Below are 24,902 nucleotides of genomic sequence, written 5' to 3' on the forward strand. Positions count from 1 at the left end.
ACATAGTCTTTCCTAGAAAGCTTGTGGTGTGGGGGGGGGGGGACAAAACAAAACAAAATATAAAGTGGGTGCTAGTCTAGTGTGTGCTCTAGAAACTGCTCTTTCGATTGGATATGGCCGAAGAAGCTGTATATAAGCATAGGAAGCAGGTGGATCTTTCCTTGATGGATGCTACAAACATCCTCAAAAAACGTTTGTTAGAGGATTTTACTGATGCTCGGAATGCTTGGGAAGGTCAGCAGCCAGCTACTGAAGTGGTTATTCCAGTTCAGCAGCTTATGGATCCGGTTGCACAGTATGCGTTGAATGCAAACATTTTGTTCTCCCCTGGCAAGATGCCCTCGGCACAAGACGTAGGTCAATGGGTTGATTTCCTGTTGAAAAGACAAGCTGTCCGAGGAGTGTATTTTGGTGCCCGTGGTTTTTATGAGGTGTTATTGGCATACATAGAAGCTCGCTCGCAATTATTTGAAATGTCACCCTTGTTTTTCAATATGCAAATGACACATGTATTGTCATGGGCGCTTACTAAAGACTATTCAAGCTTGATACGACATAGGTGCCCAGTCTGGGTGGAAATATTGTTGGATTTTCACAAACTTGGAAGCATTTTTTGCCTCTCCTAGTTGCTCAGTTGGGCAAAGTCATATGGCCCCCAAACTTGGATACTAATTTCAATAGATTTTGTGTGTTGTGGGATACAGATAAGCCGACGCCGTCAAGAATAATGGTTGACTCTGGTGATCCAATGGTAGACAAAAGGCCGTTTTAACTCAAATGAGGAAAATTTGCAGGTGCATGTTTCAGTTGTGGAAAATTTGGCCATATGCAGTTTGAATGCCAGGAATCTTTGTTGAAACTACCACCCTCTGCTGTTCCCGTCTCTAGAACCCATGTTGCCTCTCCCTCCTCTTCGTTTGTGAGACCAAAGATGGAGGATGCTAATGGAAGCATGCAGGCCAAACAGGGGAAAGATCAAAATAAAAGCATGCCTAATGTGTATCCTGCTGCAAAGGCAGATACCAAAGGTAAAGCAAAATGTCAGATTCTACTGATTGTTGGCAAACTCCAAAGAAGCCAGTTAAGCCTCCTGTTTCGCCTGTTTCAAGAAATTATGTGCTTGCTTTGGATGCGAGAAGTGGTGGACCTTCTACATCTATATCTCATGATCACGAGTCGCTAGTTGAAGCGTGGGACAGAGTGGTACACTCATATAAAGATGCTCTACTTGGTTCAACATCTAGGTCGTTCCCTCTGCATCAGAATCCCAACTAAGGAACGCGTATGGAGTCCGCTTTATTGGCTGTTAGTATGGGGATGGACCCATGGGCAGTACCACTTGAGGATAGTGCCTCATGCTTCTCTTGTAAATACTGTACAGATGCATTCTCCTCTTAGATGCTTTACGTATAATGTGCGTGCATTGTGCAACCACGACAAGTGGAAGTTACTTTGGCATTATGTACACTAGTACGGCCGGCCGCCTTCGACTACCTCTCTCTTTTTCTCTCCCCCTCTTTATCGCGTGCACAGGGGCTTCTCTCAGTTTTGGAGTTTAGCCTTCATGTAAGGGTTGTTTCCATACGTACGTCTGGCATGCTTTCGTACCATACGGTCCATCCGTACGGAATCCGTATGTATAGTACGATTCCGTACGTGCAGGGCTTTAAAAAAAAAATTGGCCGTCGGTTCCTTATCCACCTGGTCAGGCTGGTTGGGCGAGGCTTTGTATAAGCCCACCTATGCTATACCTCTTATTACCACAACAGAGAACCAGAACACAGTCTCTGGAGTCTGCACAGTGTCTGCACAGAGACCAAGGGTGGAACGCCACCGATAAGGTTCTTTCTCCCTCCCTCCCTCCCTCCCTCCCTTTGTGTTTGGAGTCTGCAAGCCTCAAGGAGGCACTCTAGAGTCCTGACCTCGCGAAAGATTGTAACTTTTGTATTCAACTTTGAAGTGTGCGTTAATTATGTTGCAGAGTTATCATGCCTGGTCGACCTAATCCTCTTTGGGCCGAGCACACCAATGTCCTGAGAGTTGTCAACACAGGAGGCCAACCAAATTCAGGGACTCGCACTTGGTGTGCAAGTATTGCGGAGAGCAGATGACAAGTACCATTACCAGGGTTTTGAAGCACCTCACTGGTATTGGCACCACTGGACAATGTGGGGGTTGCGAGGCTATCCCGCAAGCATTGAGGGATGCCTTGATTTTGGAGCATTTTCCTCCAGGATCTACTGCATCGTCACAGTCACCGGGAGCACGTGCAGCAGCAGCAGCAGCAGAGGATGCCTTGTAGAATGCATTACTTGGAGATATTGGCGGCTCTGCGTCTACAGCGCCATCATTTGCAGGCACTAGTAGAAAGAGAGCTCGTGTTTCACAGGCTCACGATGAGGGTGCTAGTGCTTCAGCAGCAAGTGCAGGTGGGGTTGAGGGTGTACGTGGCCCAAGGCAAACCACATTGCCATCACGTGTACACAGTGATTCATGGGTAAAACAGCGACAGAAAGTTGTAGAGATGCAGATTGCGCGGACTCTCATAGAGTGCAACATTGCATTCAATGTGTTCAAGACTGATCAATGGAAGAGGATGGTGAGAGCTATTTCACAGGTTGGTGCTACAGATTCCTGGAATGGTCTTGACTACCAAAAGATGCGCACTACCATGCTTGACGACCAAAAAGAGATCATAGACCGAGCATTGACTCCAGTGAAGGTTGGGTGGCAACAATTTGGATGCACTATTCTTTGTGATGGGTGGAGTGACACGCGGAGGCGCCACATTATCAATATCCTTGTTTCCTCCTGCTTGGGCACATACTTCTAACGAGCCGTGGATGCAGGGAAAGCAGGACGCATTTTTGCGGCGTTCATCTTCAAACATATTCGCCAGGCCATCAAGGAGGTTGGGGAGAAGAACGTCGTGTAGGTAGATACTGATTCCTGACCATGTGGCATGCACATTTGAATTTTTCATACATTGTCCAACGTAATAATGTCCACACTTCATTTAATATCTTGTCATGACTCATTGTAGGTGGTCACTGATAATGCCTCCAATTGCAAGGCCATGGGGGATATGGTGGAGGCTGAGTTCAAGCACATTGTGTGGACACCATGCGCTGCACATTGCCTAGACCTTCTCATGGAGCACATAGGCAAACTTCCCTGGGTGCAGCCTACAGTGTCTGATGCGTCCAAGCTTACCACTTTTTTCCGCAAAAAACACCAGGCCTTGGCAATCTTCAAGAGCCACAGCACAGTAGACATGGTGCGTCCCTCGAAGACGAGATTTGCATACATGTATCTGGTGCTTCAGAGGCTGTTCAGATTGAGAGATCCACTGTTGCAGACAGTCCAAAGTGGAGATTGATGCACCACGCTCAGTCAGAGGCGACCAAGCATTCAAAGAAAGGTTCTTGATGAGACCTTCTGGACACAGGTGCAGTCCTTGGTAGTGGCTCTACAGCCATTGTATGTACTACTACGGGTCACAGACATGGAGGGCTCTACACTTGGGTTGGTGTATCATTTGTTTATACAGATGAAGACACACATTTCTGGATGTACCTCATTGACACAGGATCAGTAAGTACAAACTACATAGTGCTCTAGTGTCCTCATGTGACATGTCTATTTATAATTTTTCAAAACACATACTTACTGTGACTATTTGTTTGCAATCGTTATGATATTTTGGTTATTGTAGAGACTCGATGGCAGTTCATGCGTCGTCCCATCCATGGGATGGCTGCAGTTCTCCATCCTCTCTACAAGAGCCAAGAATTGTTTGAGGAGGCTTTATTGCTCACACTACGCTCTGAATATCTGAACATTATATATGATGAGGATGAGCAATTGATTCTGGATTCAGAGATGAGTAGCTACATGAACAGTTTAGGACCCACCTTTGTGCGGTTCGTAGCATTGAGAAAGGAAGCTACCAAGCTTCCTTTAACATGGTGGCAGAACTATGGACGCCAGGGCCTTCCCAAGTTGTGCCACCTTGCATTGCGCATCCTTTCTCAGGTGAATACTGAAGTATGAATTATAATTTATAATTATTGAATGATGAATCTATATTGTCACACGTGACGCTTGTGACCCATGAGTGTTCGCTATTTGAATTGTTGTAGGATTGCTCAATTGGGGCATGCGAGCGCAACTGGAGTGCATACTCTCTTATTCACACCGAAGATCCGCTATCGTCTTAGCACCAAGCAGTTAGAGAGACTGGTTTATTGCCGTGCTAACATGCGGCTTGTGCGTAGCTTTCATGCCTTGGGGACACCCAAGCAGGTGAGATTTACATGCACATTTATGAAAACAAGTCAATGATTAAAAGACAGTGTTGAATCATGGACTATGTTTTGTCTTGTCATTGTAGGTGGATCCCACAGAGTTGAAGATGGTGGCAGATCCTACTGCGGAGGAGGTCGATGCACGGATTAGAGATGAGCAGGAGGAGATCCTTCGAGAGTTGCACAGGGAGCTAGAGAGCGTGGATCGCCGGGTTACTAGATCTCGCTCTCGAGCTTACAGTATTCCTCTTCGCATTGTTGTTGCACATCCAGAGGTTGCACACAGAGAGAGCATTCGCAGAGGAAAGTTACCCGTTCGGCCTGCTCGTAGACGAGCCAATGAGGCTGTTCAACTCATCCACACCCAGAGTTCAGAGGCTGATGATCCAGATGAGGGTGATGCACCCCTAGCATCTGTGCCAGAGGAGAGAGAGCCCGATTATGATGATGAGGCCAATGTCTTGACAGATGGAGACATGCTTTCTGAGTCTTTATTAGCCTCTGATGATGATTTTGAGTAGTAGTGATTGCCCAGTGCTTTGGGTCTTAGGACTTGAACATTTGTCATGACTCATTTATGCTTTTTATTTTGTTGCTTGAGCCACCCAGACTCTTTATTGAGTGACTATGTTATTTTTGTATCAGGATTCAGCATTCAGTTATGTACTTTTGAGTTTTGACTTATACTATGCCATGTGGTCTGGACTCGATTCTAGCGGTTACTTAACTTGTGGGGTGAATTTAAGTGTTTTTTTAAAGTTGTGGCTATGTTTAAGTATTGTGGAGTGTTTTTAAAGTAGATAGGTTGTATATAAATTTGAAATTCTTTGTATTTTTAGCTTTTTAAAAATATACTACGAATTTTACGTACCTTATGGCCCAATCCATAGGGAACAACGTACAGTTTATATCGAACATGTACCGAATACTACGTATCTTACAACCTTGACTCATGTTGCAGATTTCGACACGTGTAAAGGGCTCTCCCTTCCGCCATATTATGTTAGTTTAGATACAAATAAAGCAGATATAGGGGTGTTACAGGAGCGTAATCAACATGATTTTGTAGGAAAATCTTCGTATTATGCAGGATTCTCGAATGCTTACGCTGGTACTGGTGCTTTCTCGAGTGTTTTCATGATGTTGCGTCATGAATTGCAGCCGGTTTTAGCTGATAATAATCCGGCGGGCCGTTGGATGGTGGTTCAATGTCTTGTCCAAGGGAATAATCTTGAATTTGCGTGTATTTATACTTATACTGCCTCGGCACAAAGAAGTCATCTTTGGCAAGAGTTGGTCAAATACACTTGGCATTCACATGCTTTTTGGTGCGAGGATTTAAATAATGCACCTGCAGACACGGACGACGCAACTAGTCACTCGCATATGTTGGGCTCTGAATGTTCTCCTTGGGATGGCATGGTCAGTAATACGGGTGTCTTGGATCTATGGGCCATCACGCACTCTTCAGAGTGGGGTTATATTTACTCATAATGCTCACTCTGGATATAGAGCAGGATTGGATCGTTGGTATGTACTGGGCACTCCGCAATATGATATGTTTGCATGTGATATGAGGATTGATTGTTCTTTTACCTTATCTGATCATTTTCCTCTTTGGCTCTGGGTCTATTTTGAGGCATTAGATGTAGATGTCCCGCTCCTCTGTAAGCAGTTGTTGCATATTAATAATGCATATCTTTCAAATAGACCGTTTCAAACTTTGATTGAAGCAGTAATTCCTCCACTTGTCTCTCATATGTTTATTGATGTGGATGTGGCCTAGTATCGTTTTGTCATGCGCATCCAGGCAGTCATAAGGATTATTGTTCGTGGTACATGTACTAGTTGAGAAATAAAGTGCAAGAAGATAAGGAGACCTGTCAAGCCTTGGGAAGTCTTGCAGATACTAGAAGGCTTACTGATTCAGAACAAGAGGAATTATGCGCAATCAAAACCTCATTGATGCATAATGATAAGAGAAGACTTGAAAAATGGAAATTTAGATCTAGGCAATACGCTTTTATGGATAACGGTTGTTCAACGAAACAATCCTTTAAGCATTGCATCATTTGAGGACATTTGCCTCTATCAAAAGGGTTAAAAACTAGGCTGGGTAATGGACGACCAAGAAAGGTCAATTGGCAGACTCAAGGGTGGATCATTTTCAACGAGTTTTTGCCAAGCCTGAGGCTCCCTCCATTGAGGTTTTGCAAGCCAGACAATTATTGTTGTCTTATGTACATCCTATATTGACAATGAATGATGTGGCTACCCTTGAGGCCAGTTTTACTGAGGACGAGTTGCATGACATTTGTTGCATCTTGGTTGTTGGAAATCGCTTGGATGGGACGGCTCACGGTTGAATTTTTCCTTCACTTTTGGGAATTTCTTAAGCAGCCTCTCCTTTTCATGATAAATCATGCATGGACCACGCAATCGTGGAAAGAAGAATTGGTGAAACTATTGTCTAAGCAAGCATTGTGTGAATACTTCTGACATTGGCGGCCAATAACACTTATGCCGGTCGTTTACAAATTGTTGTCGAAAATGATAGCTACTCGTGTTGCTGACCATTTGTTTCCCCGCATACATCCAGCTTAGTATGGATTTATTCCTCGCAGGCAAATTATGGATAATATTGCTAACGCTTTTTTTGGAATTGAGTATGCGAAATATATTGGACAAGATGTGCTTATCATGCAGATTGATATAGAGAAAGCATTTGACACTGTTCATTGGGACTTCATTGCTCAAATCATGATGGCTTTGGGCTTTGGGCCCTGGATGCGTCAGGTAGTCTATTTCCTTTATGAAAACAATCAATCTACCAAAATTCTTGACGGTGAGCTGACTCGGTTATGGGATCTTGGTCGATCGGTCGGGCAAGGATGCCCTTTGAGTGCCATGTTGTATGCTATTGCTACACATCCTCCGCTATTGTATCTGGACTTCTTAATAGCATATGGTTCGGTTGCATGGATTACAACTACCATCTCATGATCATTTTGTAGCACAAGCGTATGCGGATGACTCCATGTGCCGGCCTAGAAATCAACCTGAGGATGTTCGTTGTGTTATGGAAGCACTACGTATTTATGGGTTGGCTGCAGGTCTGCAAGTGAATTTCTGAAAATTTAAATTGTTGTCCTTGCATCAAACGGATTGGCATGCTATGTTATGGCCTAGTGAGATAGTGAAGCTTGATCAAATTGTAAGGCACCTTGGTTATCCGTTGGCTTGGTCGGTTAACAATGCGAAGTTGTTGCAATGGGTTGAGAATAAATTGAGGTCTAAATTGCATTATTTGAAATTGTCTACCTGGACGCTCCATGTAAGACTCAGAATAGTGCAGTCTATTTTGGTGGCATACATGCAATTTTTCCTGCCTCTGTTGCATTGGCCACCCCGTCGTCTCCGGGATTTCATGTCTCGGATTTTGGAGCACTTCTGGTCCACTTCCTCTCACAAAAAAGTCTTGCGATTGCTTGTGATGGATAAGCTTTGTACTCCAAAACGTTGTGATGATGTGATTATCCTTCATTTGTGTTCTCATGTTACAGCAAGGAAGGCTACTTTGTTGTTGGTGTTTATCAAGCAAAAACGGCCTTGGACGCAAATGCTTGCGTTTTTGTGCTCTCATGCGGTTTCCACGCTAGCCTTCGGCCATTGACAGCCGTTGTATTGGAATGTGGTTTTTGGTAAATTTGAAGCTACAATTCTGGGATGTCCCTTTGCTTCCAATCTAGTGGCAGATTGGAAGTTGGTCTGAGGGAATTGTTGTGGAATGATAGAGATGACGCCTGCGGAAATTCACTTCGATTGGAGAGTTTGCATTGGAGTAGAGTTTTTGCTCAGACTCTTGTTCAACGCTCTCCTAAACAGGGTTACTTTCTCTCCCGCAAAGGTATTGATAGGATAACAGATGTGATAGACGCTGAAGGACGGGGCTACTCTCACCTTCGGACTTGGGTCACACTACAGGCGCATGTGGGACACCATTAAGGAGTGGATCCATTCTATATGTCGAGTCCCGCTCCTAGTTGATAATGATCAACTTTGCAATTGGCTCTGTGCTGGTTCTTCGATTGGTTCGATTTCTGCAAACAAAGTATACTGTCATCTGCAATCATCTTCCTGGATCCAAGAACACTGTAACAAGGTATGGAATATGAATAAGAGTGTTACTTGGTGGCGGAGTAAAATTATGAAAGTGTGGCATGCTAAGCTACCTCTCAAGGAGCGATTGTTTATGTGGAGATGTATTGTTGGGCTTCTCCCCACTGGCAAATTATTGCGCTCTAGAAGATTGGCCTCTTTGCGATGCGTTCATTGTGGTGCAGGCGTTGAGAATATTCCACATCTATTGTGGTCTTGTTCTCATATGCGACAGTTTTTGGATAGCATCTCTTCAGCTCTTCGCTCACGTTTCCTTGGCTTACAATTTGGTAAATTTTTTGGATCTTTGGAGTGCTTTGGCCTTTGCTTCAGCCGTATGCATACTTTTTCGGCTGGGTTAGATTCTGGGTACTATGGACAGTGTGGAGAGCACGGAATTCCCTCATGTTTGAGCAGATTCAAGTGGAATATGTTTCTTTCTTCAAGAGATCTCTTAGGCAGTCTCTTCAAGTTGCGTATGACTTGGACGAGCTCCCTGTTAGCCATTACCAGCTCTACTTTGACTGTTTCTAAGTTACGGTTTGTAATTCTTTCTATGGGTTTTCCTCTCTTTGAGGTTTCCCATTTGTAAATTAATCTGACATTACGAAAGAAAAATTGTGTGTGGCTGAGCCGTGGTGATGTGCATGGTTTCTCTCTGACGCGGTGGTTCTCTGTGCTCTGGAGCGCGTGCCTGGTTTGGCACGAGGTCTAGTCTGCGGGCTCCTGTATCAGTGATACCCCTGTCCCTGAGACGTGCTATGTGTTTGCTACCCTTCTGTGCGGACATGCTTGGCGAGGTGCCCTCTATGTAGTTCTCTGCATTTTGGGGCAGTTTGCAGTCGGTTGCCGTTTTGTGTGTAGGAGTGTGAGGGTGGGTGTGTTGTTTCTTTTGTATAGTGTAGGAGTGATGAATTTTCTTATCTCTACGTAGGCTTTAGCTTCTTGTTTCTGTACAGTTTGTGGGTGCTCTATTAGTTTTGCGCTATTTTTCGCATTGTGTTTTCTGGCTTTCCTGTGTAGTGTGTGAGGGGTGCGGTAGTGCAAAGTTTTCCCTTGATGGTTGAAGAAGTAGTACACAAGAGAAGGAATCAAGTGGCCCTCTCCTCTATGGATGCGGCGAATATCATTAAAGAATGTCTTTCTAAGGATCCCCGGAGTACCTGGGAAGGTTCAAAACCCACTACCGAAGTGGTGATTACGGTGCAGGAACTAATGGAGTTGATTGCTCAATATGATTTAAATGTTATTATTCTGTTTTTTCCAGGTAAAATGCCCTTTGCACAAGGTGTAGGTCAGTGGATTGACTTTTTGCTCAAAAGACAAGCTGTCTAAGGGGTGTATTTTGATGCAAGAGGCCTTTATGAGGTCTTGTTAGCAAATATGGAAGCTCGCTCGCAGTTGCTGGAAATGTTGCCTTTGTTTTTCAATATGCAGATGACGCATGTATTGCCTTGGGCACTTACTAAGGATTATTAGAGTTTGATCCGCTACAGGTGTCCAATTTGGTTGGAAATAGTGGGATTTCCACGTACTTGGAAACATTTCCCATCTCTTTTGGCAGCACAGTTAGGCAAAGTCACATCCCCTCCTAACGTGGAAACCTATTCCAATCGATTTGCGTGCTTTGGGATACAGATAAACCCATTTCTATTGGAATAATGGTCAATTTTGAGGATCATGTGGTCGGCAAAACTCAAATGGGGCAAATTTGCGGGTGCTTGTTTTGGCTATGGTCAATTTGCACATATGCTATCTGAACGTCCAAAGCCTCTGTTAAAATTGTCGCCTTCTGCCATTCCTTTATCTACAAAGAATGATGTTCCTCCCTTTGCTTCGTCTGTGAAGACAAAATTGGGTGACTCCAATGGAAGCAAGCAATTTCAACAGGATAAAGATAAAAACAGGACTCTGCCAAATGCGAGGATTGATGCTAAGGGTAAAGCAAAAGTGGATGATGTAAAGATGGTTGGCAAACTCCAAAAAGGGTGGCTAAAACGCGTGTTTCACCAGTGTCAAGAAACTATGTGCCTGCTTTGGATGGGAAAAGCGGGGGCAATCTGCATCTACCTCTCATGATAACAAAAAGTTGGTTGAAAGCATGGGATAGAGTGGTTCGTTCATACAGAGATTCTTTGATTAGTGTTGTATCTGCGACAGGAAATATGCACTTCCCTCCTTCACAAGGAATGCATATGGATTCTTTGTTGTTGGCTGTTGCATGGATGCAAATGTGTCAATGGGCACTACTTCTTCATAGCCCCTTCCTGTAGGTCTCTTGTAAACACTGTACAAATGCATTCTTCTCTCAAATGTTTTACATACAAGGTGCATGGGTTGTGTAATCACGATAAGTGGAAGCTGACCTGGCACTATGTACATGTGCGTAAAGCAAATATTGTAGTTTTACAGGAGCATAATCAACATGAATTTGTAGGTTAATCTTCATATTTTGCAGGATTTTGGATTGCTTATGCTGGCACTGGTAGTTATTCAGGTGTTTTGATGATGGTGCATGATGAGTTGCGGCCAATCTTGGCACATAATGACCCGAAGGGGCCATGGATGGTTGTTCAATGTCTTGTTCAAGGTAATGTTTTGGAAGTTGTTGGCATCTATGCCTATACTACTTCCACCCAAAGAAGACACCTTTGGCAAGATCTGACCAAATATTCTTGGCGGTTGCATGCATTTTGGTGTGGGGACTTTAATAATGCGCCTGCAATCCATAACAATACATCAAGTCATTTGCATATGTTGAGTTTGAGCGTTCTTCTTGGGATAATATGGTCAGTGATGTGGGTGTTTTAGATTTATGGGCCCTAACTAGTTCTACAGACGGAGGTTACACTTTTGCTCGTGATGCGCATTCAAGATATCGAGCACGGTTGGATCACTGGTACTTGTTGGGTATCCAACAATATGACGTGTTTGCATGTACCATGAGGATTGATCGTTCCTTTACATTGTCTGATCATTTTCCTCTTTGGATGTTGATTTAATTTGATTCATTTTAGATGAGGCTCCTCTTCCCCATAAGCGGTTATTGCATATCAATAATGCATGTCTTTGGCACAAAGATTTCCAAAATATGGTTAAAGCAGTGATTCTTGCTCTTGATGCGCATATGTTTTTTGATGTGGATGTAGCATGGTGTCGCTTTGTTATGCGTATACAGGCAGTCATACAAGACTATAATACTTGGTAAATGCAACGACAAAGAGGCAGGTGGTGAAACCGGCCTGTGGGGCGGTAGGCGTTGGCTGTCACCCGAAATTCTTTACTTTAGACACGCACACAGAGCACTTTGCAAAGAGAACCTGCGACGAGAATTAACACTTGAATACACACACGGCTTGGAAGCTAGAATGCCCCGGGCAGACGCCGACAACCTTTAGGCTCCAAAATTGGCGCCCCTTCGGTATTTCTTTATTCTTTGAGAGGGTAAATTACAAAGTAAGATCCTGGGAATCCTTTACTTGTATCACACTAGATACTACCTGATTTGGCCAAATTTCGGCAGCATAACAGCCCCAAAACTTGCGCGAAATCAATTCCCCTGCTGGATCTCACTTGCACTGGCGTAAGCCCTCTGATTCCTGCCCAAAAACAGTAAATTCAGCTCGCTGTATTTACTGGTTTTTGCCCTGTTTTCAGCCCCAAACAGTCCCCTAACTGTCCTTTGCCAGTGGGGCACTATTCCCAATGATTTTGGCGTCCGTATGGCTGAAAAACAGTCAATTTACAGCGCATACACAACGCTGAAAACGCACCCGTACGGTGAGGTTATGACCCTCACCGGTGCCTGCTTTGGAGTAGCAATTAGCTACCCGTGTTCCTGCTCAAGGAGGCTCTTGCCTTAGCACAAAAGCACGAAACCACACAGCTGTACATCAGTCAAATGAAGAGCCCTCTTGTGGGGCATCACATAACTGCACGTAGGGGAGAGAGAGAGAGCAGTGTGTAGCGTGCAGGGCATCACTCCTAGCACCACACTGTACATGGGAGGGAAAGAAAGCACTCCATAGCTCTTAACCTGTGACAGGTTCTCAATGAAGCATTCCCCCTAGTATAAATCGAGCGCCCCCTTTGCTGCCTTGACCTGTAATGCATCTGTGAACAAAAAGATGCAAAAAGGGGAAGATTTCCATGGCTGCTAAAATCTGCGTATTGCTGAAAACGCAGCAAAACAGCCTTGTAAACACGTATCTGATGCCTGCCAATGCTGAAAATGAGCTCCATGGACCTAGGTAAAGCCATAGGAAGCTCAAAAATGCAGAGAAATGGTTGAAAATCACAGTTAACAGCCTCCAAAACTGCTCCAAAAAGTCAGTTACGAGTCCTGTTCTCCCAAACTTGGTAAATTGACCAAAAAGTGCCACTTGGCACTCATGTATGCAATTTTCCCGCATTGGGCTTCTCGCTTAAAAATCTCTCAAGTGGTGCATCCATTGAATTTGCAACAGAGTAATAAAATGTTCCCCTCGTCATACCGAAGGTAATGATGCGAACACATTTCACGGCCCAAAATAGTAGTTCCCTAAATTTTAGGAGATGCTTCCGTTGGACTCCCACTGGTCATCTGACCGTCTATCCTCATTGGGACCGCATCCAAAAGTGCAATGTGGCCCAACTGTCGGATACTTTCTGTTGGTGATCTACCTTGACTTTATGCCTTTATTGAGTTCACTTCCTAGTATCCACCAACTTGCTAAGTGCGACGGGGGGACCTACATGATCTTGAACTGAGCCTAGACATTCTTTTACTTTACGAGTTCCAGTGCCGACCAACTTCCCGTCTGCGGGTGAAACTACCGTTCACATTGGCCATACAATGTCCAACTATTTGCAACTTCAAAAAGAGGATCTCAAAAATTAAACAAAAATCATTGGAAAGAAACCAACAACTAAGGTTAGTAGTTGCCACATCCTCGTGACAGGTGGAAGCAGATAAGGCAATATGCCAAGAGTTGGAAACTCTTGCAAATTCTAGAGAGCTATGTGACTCTGAGAAAGAGACCTTATGTGCTGCTAAAGTCTCTTTGATGTATAATAACAAGTGAAAACTGGACAAATGGAAAGTCAGATCAAGGCAATATGCTCTTATGGATAAAGGTTGCTCCTCAGAACAATATTTTAAGCATTTGCATCATTGGCGGCAATTTATGGCCATTAGAAGAGTGAAGGAGAATGTTGGACAATGGACTACTAGTAAAATATACTTAGCCCATTGCATGGTGGATCATTTTTCAGTGAGTGTTTGCAGCTCCTGAAACTCCTTCTCAAGAGGTCTTGCATGCTAGACAATTGCTCTTATCTTGGTCGTTGGAAATCCCCTGGGTGGGATGGTCTCACGGTTGAGTTTTTCCTTCGCTTTTGGGAATCTCTGAAACATCGTCTACTTTTTATGATGAACCATACATGGACTACGCAATCCTTACCACAATCATGGAAAGAAGGTCTGGTCAAACTGTTGCCTAAGCAGGTGCTTTGTGAATCCTTTTCTGATTGGCGGTGTAGTACCCTTATGCCTGTTATTTACAAATTGATGTCGAAAATGATTGCCACACGGAGTAAAGATCACTTGTTTTCTGGCATACATGCTATTTAATATGGATTTATTCCTCGCATGCAAATTATGGCTAATCTTGCTCGTGCTTTCATCGGCATTGAGTATGCAAAGTATATTGGCCAAGATGTGCTCATTATGCAGGTTGATATAGAAAAAGCATTTGATACTATTCAGTGAGATTTATTACACAGATCATGGCAGGCTTAGGTTTTGGGTTGAAAATGCGTCGTGTGGTTTACTTTCTCTACGAACATAGTCAATCTTCTGGAATAATCAATGGTAAGCTTACAGAGCCATGGAATCTTGGTTGTTCAGTTAGGTAACGATGTCCGTTGAGTGCTATGCTATATGCTATTGCCACTTATCCTCTGCTGCTTTATTTGGACTCCTTAACGGCACGTGGTTGTTTGTATGGATTGGAATTACCTTCTCGTGATCGTTTTGCGGCGCAAGCGTATGCGGGTGATTCCATGTTCTGGCCAAGAGATGATGTTCATTGTATCATGGATGCCTTGCACATTTATGGGTTGACTGCTGGGCTTCATGTCAACTTTCAAGCTTTTGCCGTTACACAAAAAGGAATGGCACTCTATATTATGGCCAGGCGAAATAGTAAAGCCTGATCAGATAGGGAGGCACCTTGGATACCCGTTGGCTTGGTCAGTAAGCAATTCTAAATGTTTGGATTGGGTTGAGCACAAGATTAGATCCAATTTACAGTATTGGAAATTGTTCACTTGACCGTTACATGTACGCCTTAAAATAGTGCAGTCCATCTTGATAGCATATATGCAATTTTTCTTACCTTTGTTGCATTGGCCAACTTGCCGACTTCAGGACTTGATGTCTCAATCTTGGATCATTTCTGGTCTACTTTCTCTCATAAAAGGGGGTTGCGATTGCTTGCTATGGATAAATTATGTACTCCAAAGAACTGCGGTGGTCTGAATATCACTTGTGTTCGCATGTTACTGCAAGGAAGGCTACGATGTTATTTGTACCGGTGGAGCAAAAGTAACCTTGGACGTTGATGTTTGCGTTTTTGTGCTTTCATGCGGTTTCTACACTTGCCTTTGGCCGTTGGCAGCCTTCTTACTGGGATGTTGTTTTTGGAAAGTTGAAGCTACGATTCCAGGCTACCCCCTTGCTTCCTGTCTGCTAACGGATTGGAAACAAGTCACGAAGCGGTTGTCATGGCATGGTAGGGATGCTGAGAGTGGCAATTCGCTTAGACTTGAGAGTTTCAATTGGAGTTTGTTTTTTGATCAAAATTTTGTTCAACGGGCTCCAAGACAGGCGTACTTTCTTTCCTAGAAAGGTATTGATGCGGTATCGGATGTTGTAGATGCTGATGGGCATGTACTCTCATTTCGACAAGCAGCTTTTACTTTTGGCCTTCGGATGCATTACAGAAACACAAGGAAGATCTCCGATTCCGTTGCTTGTTTTGGAGGATCGGTTGGCATTATGCAGGATCTTCGATCCTCTCTTTAACTGAAGAAAAGGTATATTGTCATTTGCAGTCATCTCTCTGGCTAGAGGAACACTATAATAAGGTATGGCATATGGATAAAGGTGTTACATGGTGGCGCAAAAGAGTTATGAAGGTGTGGCATGCTAAACTTCCATTGAAAGAGCGATTGTTCTTGTGGAGATGTGTTATTGGGGTTCTAGCAAATTTCTTCGCTCGAGAGGAGTGGCCTCTTCGAGATGCGTTCGTTGTGGTGCCGGTGATGAGAATATTCCACACGCTATGGTTATGTTCTCACACACGTCGATTTGTGGATTGCATCTATGCTTGCCTTCGCATCGTTTTAATGGGGTACAGTTTGGTCGATACTTCTGAATTTTTGGAGTGCTTCCGCCGCTCCTTTGGTCGTATACATGATTTTTTTATTGGGTCAGATTCTGGGTGCTTTGAACAGTATGGAAAGCACGTAATTTTCTCATGCTCCAGCAGGTCAGGTGAATTCCATTTTCCTCTTCAAAACTTCCCTTCGCTTGTCTCTGACTTTTGCTAGGGATTTGGATGAGCTCTTCCCTCTACACTATGAGGTCTACTATGACTGCTTCTGATTTACAGCATGTAATGTTTCCCATGGGTTTTCCTCGCCTTGAGGTTTCCATTAGTAAATCAATTGATATTGCAGAAGTTATAGGGCCAAAAAAGTTTTTGGGCTTTTAGATTTTGTTCTGTTTTCACTTGTGAGACAGCTAATAAAATGTGTGTGTGTGTGTGTGTGTGGAGAGAGAGAGAGAGAGAGAGAGAGAGAGAGAGAGAGAGAGAGGGGACTAAAGCTAGTTCAGAGGCTCTCGGCCCACTGAATTGCGATCCCCTGCTCTATGTGTGCTGTAGGAGTGGGCCTCTGAAAAAGTTTGTAATCTGTAACTATTGTCCTCCCCCTGTTGTGGCATGGGCTTGTAGGGAGATCTCTCTAAGACGCTGCATATGTAGTATCGCCCAAGTTTGAGTTGATCTCCCAGTGTGGCTCCCTAAATAGGGTAGTATATCTCTCCCTAATAGTAGAACATGCCCTGCAAGAGTACACATAATGATCTTCACTTCTTACCTCCTCCCGGCATAGTCTACATATTCTCTATGTTCTCAGGATTTGAGCTGCTCTGCCCACCTCTAACTCAAGATGTTGTGGTGATACTCTAAGCTGACCAATCGCGCCACTCTAGCACCATGTGATAAGAAGCCCTCCATGTATGCAGGTCTGTGTATGAATCCATCATCTGACATACTAATGAAGTGCTCTCTATAATATGGCATCTCCAGTGGTAGGGCCTGCCTAGGTGATATTCTCGTCTCGTGTGTGTGGAGCTGTGAGAAGTCCTGTTTCGGTGCTATGTTTCTTTTGCTAGGTGATATGGAATGGTTGTAAACTGTCAATATCTAACCCCTGCTGTGTAAACCACTGTATCACGAGGGCACACCATGATCCTCTGTCTCCTGTCTCAGCAAGCTGCCTGATGCCTCAAAAGCTCTAGGTGGGGTGTGTGAGGGGAAGTGCCAGGTATTGATAAATTGAGAAATCTGTATCCCCCAACTAACAGACATCAAAAACACTTCTTCAGACCCAATTCTTGTTTCCATTTTGAGGTACTGGAGTACACCTGTGTTTCCTAATTAAGAGGACATTGCCAAATTTAGATTTCCCACCCTCTATTGTACGCCATCAGCAGCCTTGGAGTGGTCACTATACAAAATGTGTATCATGTCACAGGAGTTAATCGAAGAGGATTATCAATACTCCAAAATGTATACTTTTATGTATACATTAGAGGGGGGTGGGACTTTTTAAAATAGGCACACAGTGTAAATATAACATATATATAGGGGTATTATTAATAATCACCTAAACACACGTGATATAGGGATCTTTTGATGAGTGACCGCCCCTGGTCAGCGGCTCGGCAAGGTACGTGCCCCAAGTGCACCGTGAAACAGAGAGGCATGTTTTAAAGCTCATAATTCTAGCTGATCTAATCTGCTTTCAGCTTTTGATTGTGGTAATGTGGTGTTGATCTTATTCAAGCATTTATTGCAGGTAGAGTGGGCTACAATACAAAGCTTTTGATGTGTGAGGAATCAGGTGCCTCTAACACACTAGTAGCTGTACAGAAACCCTTCTTGTGCACTAGAGGGTTGTATAACGTATTTAACGCTACAACGCTACCTTGTGGCTCAAATGGGACTGCAGCAAGGTACCCTTGTACATTGGCTGCTTGATTAGTTCAGTAAATAATGTGATTTAGGTTGTGTAGGTACCAACTATTCTTGTAGCACTCGAACGGTCCAAACTGTGCGGTCTGAAACGTAAAAAGCAGTTTTTGGTTTTTGCAGTTTGGATGTAGCACACTTTTTGTATTTGTGCATCAACACTTTATTTTGTCTGTGTATTTTTGTCTCTTTTTTATATCATGATGGAGTAGAAAACTGCTGAAAAACGGTTTTGGTTGGCTTTTGCTTCATATGAAATGAAATTAGCCTGCTCTATCATTCAGGATCTGTGCAAATCAATGCTCACATAAACCAGCCTCCAGTGGTTTTTTCCCCCCCTTAAGAGCTGAAATTCAAAGTTTCAGAAGGCCACCTTGAAAAAAAACTGGCAAAGTTTGTGGGATCCTAGTGTAAAAACCCCAATTATTATTGTAAAAAGTGATCAGCCTAAATATTTGATCAAGAACTGGGTAAATTCCAATCTAGCCCCTTTTTCCATTGGTTTGGTAAAATGTTTTTGGTGAGCATTGGTGCAACTTCTTTTTTTTCAAGAAAAAGATCCTTCTATTACTTAATAAAACTGCCCATAGGGCTACAACCGCCTCTACTAGAGAGGGCTACATCAATTATAAGGGGAGACTCTCCCAATGGAAAACAACATATGTACAATGAGGGCTAAATCAAGAGATGTGAGGGGGGAAAAGCCACACAGGTGGATGGTAGTGCCATCTGAGCTCACCCCGCTATTAATGGTGAAGAAAGGTGCAAGGCGCCAAAGTCGAAGGAACTCCTCTCTACGCTCCCACATGTGATTGGAGCTGCCCTAAAGTCTCTCGAACTGTCCCTTGAGAGTGTGAATCAACTCCAGCAAAAAATCTCAAACAGTCTTCGCTGTAGCACAAGGTGAGCCTCGAAGATGTAGAAGCAGCGGGCCCACCAAATGAACCAGAGTGTCAGGCCACAGAGGAGCTCCCAACACCTCTCTCTCTCACTGCACACTCCTGTAGGGTAAGCTCTGAAGGAGACTGGAGTGTAGGTCGACCGCCCTGTATCACTATCATCCTGCTTGTGGAGGATAGCTCAAACTGAAGTGCAGGGCCCGTGAGAGTGGACCAAGCGGCTGTCCCCCAAGTGTATTGTCGTGCTGTGGAGAGAGTTGGCATCAGCCGAAGGACCCAAAGCCAAACCTGTTGGGCCATACGGCAGTCCCACAAACAGTGACGCTAACTCTCCAAAGGATGGTCACAATCTGCACATGTTGCCGAAAGGCTACTATGTACTAGCCAACTCCCCACTGCTATAGCTCTATGTCCAACTAGCCACTAGAACAAAGTGACTCGCCACGGGTGTCTGGCGTCCCACAACCTCGCCCAAAAGGCTGACAAGAACTCAGTTGTGAGGTGCTGCAGCAGGACGAGCCTCTCTCCATGCTGCCAGTATGTGACGTCCTAGTCGAACAGTGTACTGAAAGAAAGGGACCCCTAGATGGTCGGTTGAGGAGAAGGGGTCCCTCGAAAACCACTCTCCACGAGCCCACTGCACTCGTGCCAGTGGACAGCTCTCCCAAGCCCAAAGCCTCCAATGGCCTGTCTCAAGAGCTGCTGGGTCAGGATCGATGACACAAGTCCTCCCGCAGATGCCCACTACTCGGATCCTCTGAAAACAACACTCTGCAATGGGTGGAGCCTCTACTGAGACTCTATGTAGTCGACCCTCACCCTATATCTCGAAGAACATGGAGGGTACAGTCTCTGAGCAAGCTCGAACTACGATGAGGACCTGCCCAGTCGCGTGAAGGCCCCCATCCATCTGGGAGATACTATCTCTAGAGGTGTGAGCCACTCAGCAGGTACTACCTCTGTGATGTCCTGACACATGCTCTGCACCCCCCTTATGCCCCGCAGCTGGATGCTTTGTAACTCCTCTAGCAAACGTGAGAACTGAAGCCAGTCACCTAGCTTGCATGATGGACCCTCTGCCATGAGACCCTAAGCAACATGAGGCCTACTACCAACCAAGTGGCCTCTCTGAGTGCTGACCATGGGGTTCCAAACAAGGGGTTGTCTCAAGCGCTCCTCCGTGCAGGTGGACTCGTGCTGCTCCAAGCCTCTCTGCAAATGCTCCCAAGAGCGAAGCAGGCTCACGGCAAAACGATCCTCCAATCTCCTGCTCAGACCAACTTTACGCATCTCTGTAAAGATCCATCTGATGGAAGGTCTCCAAGGGTCTCCTGCCTAAGACACTCGAGCTCGAAGCCGCTGAAGCAAAAACTCCTTCCAGGGCTCCTCCCCTGGAAGCAATCCTCTGACAACAAACTTCCCAAGAAGGGCTCTACTCTATTGTGCTGGGTCTATGATCCCCAACCCCCTCGAAGAACAAGGTAGAGTGATGACCTACCATGCTACTTTGGCCCGGGCTATTTGAGTGTCGTGCCCTGACCAAAGAAAGTTCCTGATCAGCCTTTCTACTTGGCTTATGCAGGAGCTCGAAAAGGTCTAACAAGATGTAATGTACCACATAGTAGCCAACAACATGTGGTTGGCCACTACAACTCTATCTGCCAAAAAGAGTCGTGTCGAACTCCAATGTAGCAACTTCCTCCTAATGGACAGGAGGAGGGGAGCAATCTGTTGCTCAGGAGACAAGCCCATGCCGACCTGACAGTCCAAGTAGTGAACTACAGTCCCTGGGTGAATCGATCTAAAACCCTCACCTGGCAGCCAATCAGGCATAGGAGCACCGCCAACCCACAAAGCCACTGTCTTCCTCCAGTTGATCAGTGCTCCTGATGCACAACAAAACGTCTCTAGAGCCTGCTCACACCTGTGCAGGTTGGCCTCCTAGCCCTCCAAGTACAAAGCTAATTATCTGCAAACTCAACATCCAATAACTCATCGCCCTGAATAGGGAGCGCTAAGCCATGTAAACCAACTCGCTGTGAAACCAAGAATCTGCTCATTGCCTCAGCATAGAACAAAAAGAGGAAGGGGGCTAGAGGACCGAGGATGTGAGTATGAAACGATCTTCTCTACCTCCTACCAAAAGCACCCGATTGTGTGCACGTCTGTAGAGAGGTGACACACCTCTGATCCAAGCATTTGAGAAGCTTATCCTACGTAGAGTACACTCCAAGAACTCCCAATCAACTCTGTCGTAGGCCTTCTCAAAATCGAAAAGAAGTATCACCAGATCCTCACCTAGGAGGCGTGCTAGGGCAGACGCCTCCCAAACAGTGAAGATATTGTCAAGGATACAGCACTCCTTGACAAAACATGTATGGGTCCCATGTATAATGCTCTCTAGAAGTGGCTGACTCTTCAAACTTAGAGCCTTGGCTAGGATTTGTAGGCTAAGTTGAGGATGATGATGGACCGCCACTGTCGAATCTCATCCAAGGAGACTCCCTCCTTGGGAATGAGGTAGATCAAGCCCTCACTCATGTTGTCAAGCATCTCTCCCGTGTGCAAGATGTACCGAAAAGCGCTACAAAGGTCTGTACCCAGCAAGTCTCAGTACTCCAAGAAAAAACTGGGAGTCAAATTATCCTCACTGGGACAACTACCTCGGAGAAGTGCTCTGAGGGCCGCATGGAGCTCCTCTAGCTGGAGAGGCAGCTCAAGCCTCTGACGCATCTCCTCAGTCACAAGACAAGGCATTTGTGCCGAAACCTGCTCTCTGCATGCATCCTCACACTTTGAGTGAGGCTCTGTTGATAGCAGGTCACGATAGAAGTCAGTAGCAACTGCACGCATATCCTCTGGCTCTGAAACAACTGACCGTCAGGTCTCCTCAACTGGCTGACACTAGTGTGCGCATGATGGGGTCCGATTATCTCAAAGAACGACCCAGTCACTCTGTCACCCACGTGGGTGCACTGAGATGCCGATCGATGGACAACAAACTCATGAGGCCTCTCCTCTATGCTGGCAAGCCTGCTGCAACTGCTCTTCCAACCAAGGACTGTCTGGGTGCTGCTTCTGCATACTCTGCAAGGAAGCAACGCTCGGATGGAGACTCTGCTCCTTCTCCCTCGTTGCAGCCAGGTAGGCCATAGACTCCTGGAGAAAGAAATGACTAAGGTGAGCAAGTCCAGAGGCCACTCTGTCAACAGGAGAGTCCTGTGTGTCCAAGCCCTTCTCCAAAGAGCCACCACTCGCTGTCTGAGCTGTGAGTCCAACAAGATCCTCTCAGGGATGCATAGCATTGTGCTCCCTCTCCTCTATCTATCTGTCACTGTGAGGATCACTAGTGCATGGTCCGAAAAGGATGTCCCAGCCAAGATACAAATTGACCCACCCAAGTCACAGATGTGGTCACTAGCATAGAAGCGATCTATCCGAGATAGATTCACTCCTCACACTCTGCGGTCCGAGCGAGAGAAGGCCAAGCTGTCTAGGGGCCTCACAAAGCCAGAGTGCTGCCCAACATCTGAAACCCTTAAAGTCGTTCATAGCCTCTCCCAGGCTGCCAACTTAGTGCCGTGCAGAGTAGCATGGCTACCTCCAATCCTGTCAGAGGGGTCCTCCAACAGGTTGAAGTCACCCCCAATGCACCATTGCTCTACATGTGGCAAAGACTCTACAATGTGAGACCAAAACTCTGCACGTGCATTTGCCACATTGAGCGCATAGATGTTCAGGAAGCCTAAGAGGCAGCCCTGAACCTGCATAGTAATCCACTGAGCCCTGCCAACCACAATAATACCTCTACCCACACTGACGTGCTGCTAAGAGTCCGCAATAGTCATACATACCCCTCCCCAGATAACACTAGGTCCAAATGCAACTGACCAAAATGTCTCAAATTGCCCACGCAAAAGCTGACCACATTGTCTAATGCGGCTTTGATAAAGATGATGCTCCTGCACCATAAGAATATCAATCTCTCTGCCCACAAGGCATCGCCGAAGCTCCTGACGCAATCGACCCCTCTAGCGTTGAAACTGGGGGCCACCTAATCCTTGCACATTCCATGAGACAATCCTCATGGGGAATGAGAGAGAACTAATGCTGCAGCAACAGCTAACCGCGCTATCTTCGAGGTTGGCTTGGATGGAAAGTAATCCGCATCCGAGCGTCCCCGAGATAGGCGTGACTGCAAAGACTATTTAGCTTAGGCCCAAGAAGAGAGTGCCGTGCGCAGTGCAACCTCCTCTGTCCAAGAGTCCTCATGTATGCATACATAGCATGGTGGGCTCTGCGTGTCAGCAAAGAAGTGTACCACAATGTGTCTACATCCTACCGAATCTGGAGGTGTCACTAAGAACTTGGCCAACAGCCACAAAGTCTGTATCAGGTCTATAACCGCTAGGTCTCCCATGTGGTGAGAGAACTCGAGGGCCTGTGCTTGCAGTTACTCTATTACTGAGTCCAGAGTCCACTCAGACCGATCCTTGCCACATAAGGGAAAAGAGAAGCCAACCGCCGTTGAGTCCAGGGCCTCTATCCCTCTAGCTGCAAGGAACACTATATGAACTCTGAAACAAGCTGCCTCTAAGTCTGGTGAAGGGTCGTCGAGAAATCACGTGAAGCCCTAGGCAAAGAAATTCCACGTGCAACGAATGTTGAAACTCGTCATTCCACGAAGAACTACTGCAAAGGGAGATGTCTACACCAAAAGAGGGGTACTCAAGAAGGGTCGTCCCTCTCTCATCAAGCGACTCGCAGCAAAAGCGTTGTCAAGAGATCTCCTAGCAGTCGAGGAAGGTCCTGTCCCATGGGTCGGCTGCGGGGTAGAAACCGGGGGAGATGTGGAAGCAAGGGGACTAGTGGGAGATGGAGGAGTCGGGGGGCGGGGAGAGGCAAAAGGAGAGGGGCGAGGTGGGGAGAGGGAGGGAGGGGCGGAGAAAAACTCGGGGGGAGGAGGGACTGTCAAAGGTGAGGCTGAGGTGGAGGGTGGAATTGGGACCTCGTCCTGTTGAAGAGGGTCGAAATTGTTCCCTGTGGGAACCCACTGTTGTTGGCCAAGAGCGTGGCGACCACCCGGAGGGCCAGGTTGACGTGGTGGCCCCTATTGACGTCGACCACGACCTGCTGCTAGCTCTCTTCTGCCTAAACTCCAGGCTCGGAGGGTGAGTCTGCCTAAGTACCTTGTGACTTTGTCTGTTGCTGATGGCCAGCCCTAAGAGGCTGGGGCTGAGCCTGAGGTGAAGGTCAAGGGCCATATGACGACAAATGAAACACTGATTCGGGAGGCCCAAATACTCCACGCTTTGGCAGAGCCAACCACCACTCACCCGAGGTAGTTGAATGACCTTCGGGAGGGTATGGGTGTCTCGAACCAGAACACGTACTGTGGGAATGCTAGCTGCCTTGGCAACTACGGAGGCTGCCGTGAGAGGTGTCTTCAAGACTGTCCCAATCTCTGAGCCTATCTGTAACATACTTGGACACCCCAAGTCTATACTCTACTGTGACACAGTAGAGATTCACTTTAAAAGAGTTCACAAAAGACGACACGGCCCGGCGTAGTTCCGTGCCAAGAGGTGCTAGCCCCAAAGAGTAGTGCCCCTTTCGGTATTTCTTTTTATATTTATCTGTGCAAAGTACAAGGGAGTCTGCGGGAACTCACACCAGACTCTGCGTCCAGATACTCTGAGTAATGAGGGCCCGTGGACCTTTTTATTGTTACAAGGGATGCCCAAGAGCATAGCCTCAAAATCTCAAACTCAAAAGGTAACTGTCCCTGTCACGAGGACGTAGCAACTATTAACTACGTCACGAGGACGTGGCAACTGCTAACCTTAGTTGTTGGTTTCTTTCCAATGATTTTTGTTTTCTTTTTGAGACCCTTTTTTTGAAGTAGCAAACGGTCGGACATCGTATGGCCAATGTGAACGGTAGTTTCATCCGTAGACGGGAAGTGGTCGGCATTGGAATTCGTATAGTAAGAGGATGTCTAGGCTTAGAGCAAGATCATGTAGGTCCCCCCGTCGCACTTAGCAAGTTGGTGAATACTAGGAAGTGAACTCAATAAACGCACAAAGTCGAGGTGGGACTACCAACAGAAAGTATCCGACAGTTGGGCCATTACCTCCGGTATGACTAGGGGAACATTTTACAACTCTGCCGCGAAATCAACTGAGCAACCAGTCGGGAGATTTTTAGGCCGCAACCCCGAAACGGGAAAATGCATGTAA

The 24,902-nt window shown here is 45.7% G+C and overlaps 2 protein-coding genes across 6 annotated transcripts in view; both read left to right on the forward strand.

Moving 5' to 3' along the window:
• Nucleotides 1-24,902, forward strand: part of SS2 (starch synthase 2) — a 101,232-nt gene that overhangs the window by 56,895 nt on the left and 19,435 nt on the right. For 4 of the 5 annotated variants that reach the window (XM_086525140.1, XM_086525138.1, XM_086525137.1 and 1 more), the window contains one exon: nucleotides 17,592-17,748. The exons of the other annotated variant lie outside the window; for it this stretch is intronic. The gene's annotated coding sequence lies outside the window, so the exon portion shown is untranslated. The remainder of the gene's footprint in view (nucleotides 1-17,591; nucleotides 17,749-24,902) is intronic. 5 annotated transcript variants of the gene reach the window in all.
• Nucleotides 3,957-4,999, forward strand: LOC147445699 (uncharacterized). Its single transcript, XM_086526090.1, has 2 exons — nucleotides 3,957-4,305; nucleotides 4,394-4,999. The coding sequence occupies exons 1-2, from the start codon at nucleotides 4,114-4,116 to the stop codon at nucleotides 4,826-4,828; spliced, it is 627 nt and encodes a 208-aa protein (XP_086382216.1). The 5' UTR covers nucleotides 3,957-4,113; the 3' UTR covers nucleotides 4,829-4,999.

This window comes from Adiantum capillus-veneris, chromosome 12 (assembly GCF_014529385.1).
Source record: "Adiantum capillus-veneris isolate H3 chromosome 12, ASM1452938v2, whole genome shotgun sequence".
Taxonomy (NCBI): Eukaryota; Viridiplantae; Streptophyta; class Polypodiopsida; order Polypodiales; family Pteridaceae; genus Adiantum; species Adiantum capillus-veneris.

What these genes read in the sequence shown, in the direction of transcription:
- LOC147445699 (XM_086526090.1), top strand. Translation starts at nt 4,114, where the DNA reads ATGAGTGTTCGCTATTTGAATTGTTGTAGGATTGCTCAATTGGGGCAT. An exon ending in CCTTGGGGACACCCAAGCAG is followed by an intron (nt 4,306 to 4,393) that starts GTGAGATTTACA and finishes TTGTCATTGTAG; the next exon opens with GTGGATCCCACAGAGTTGAA.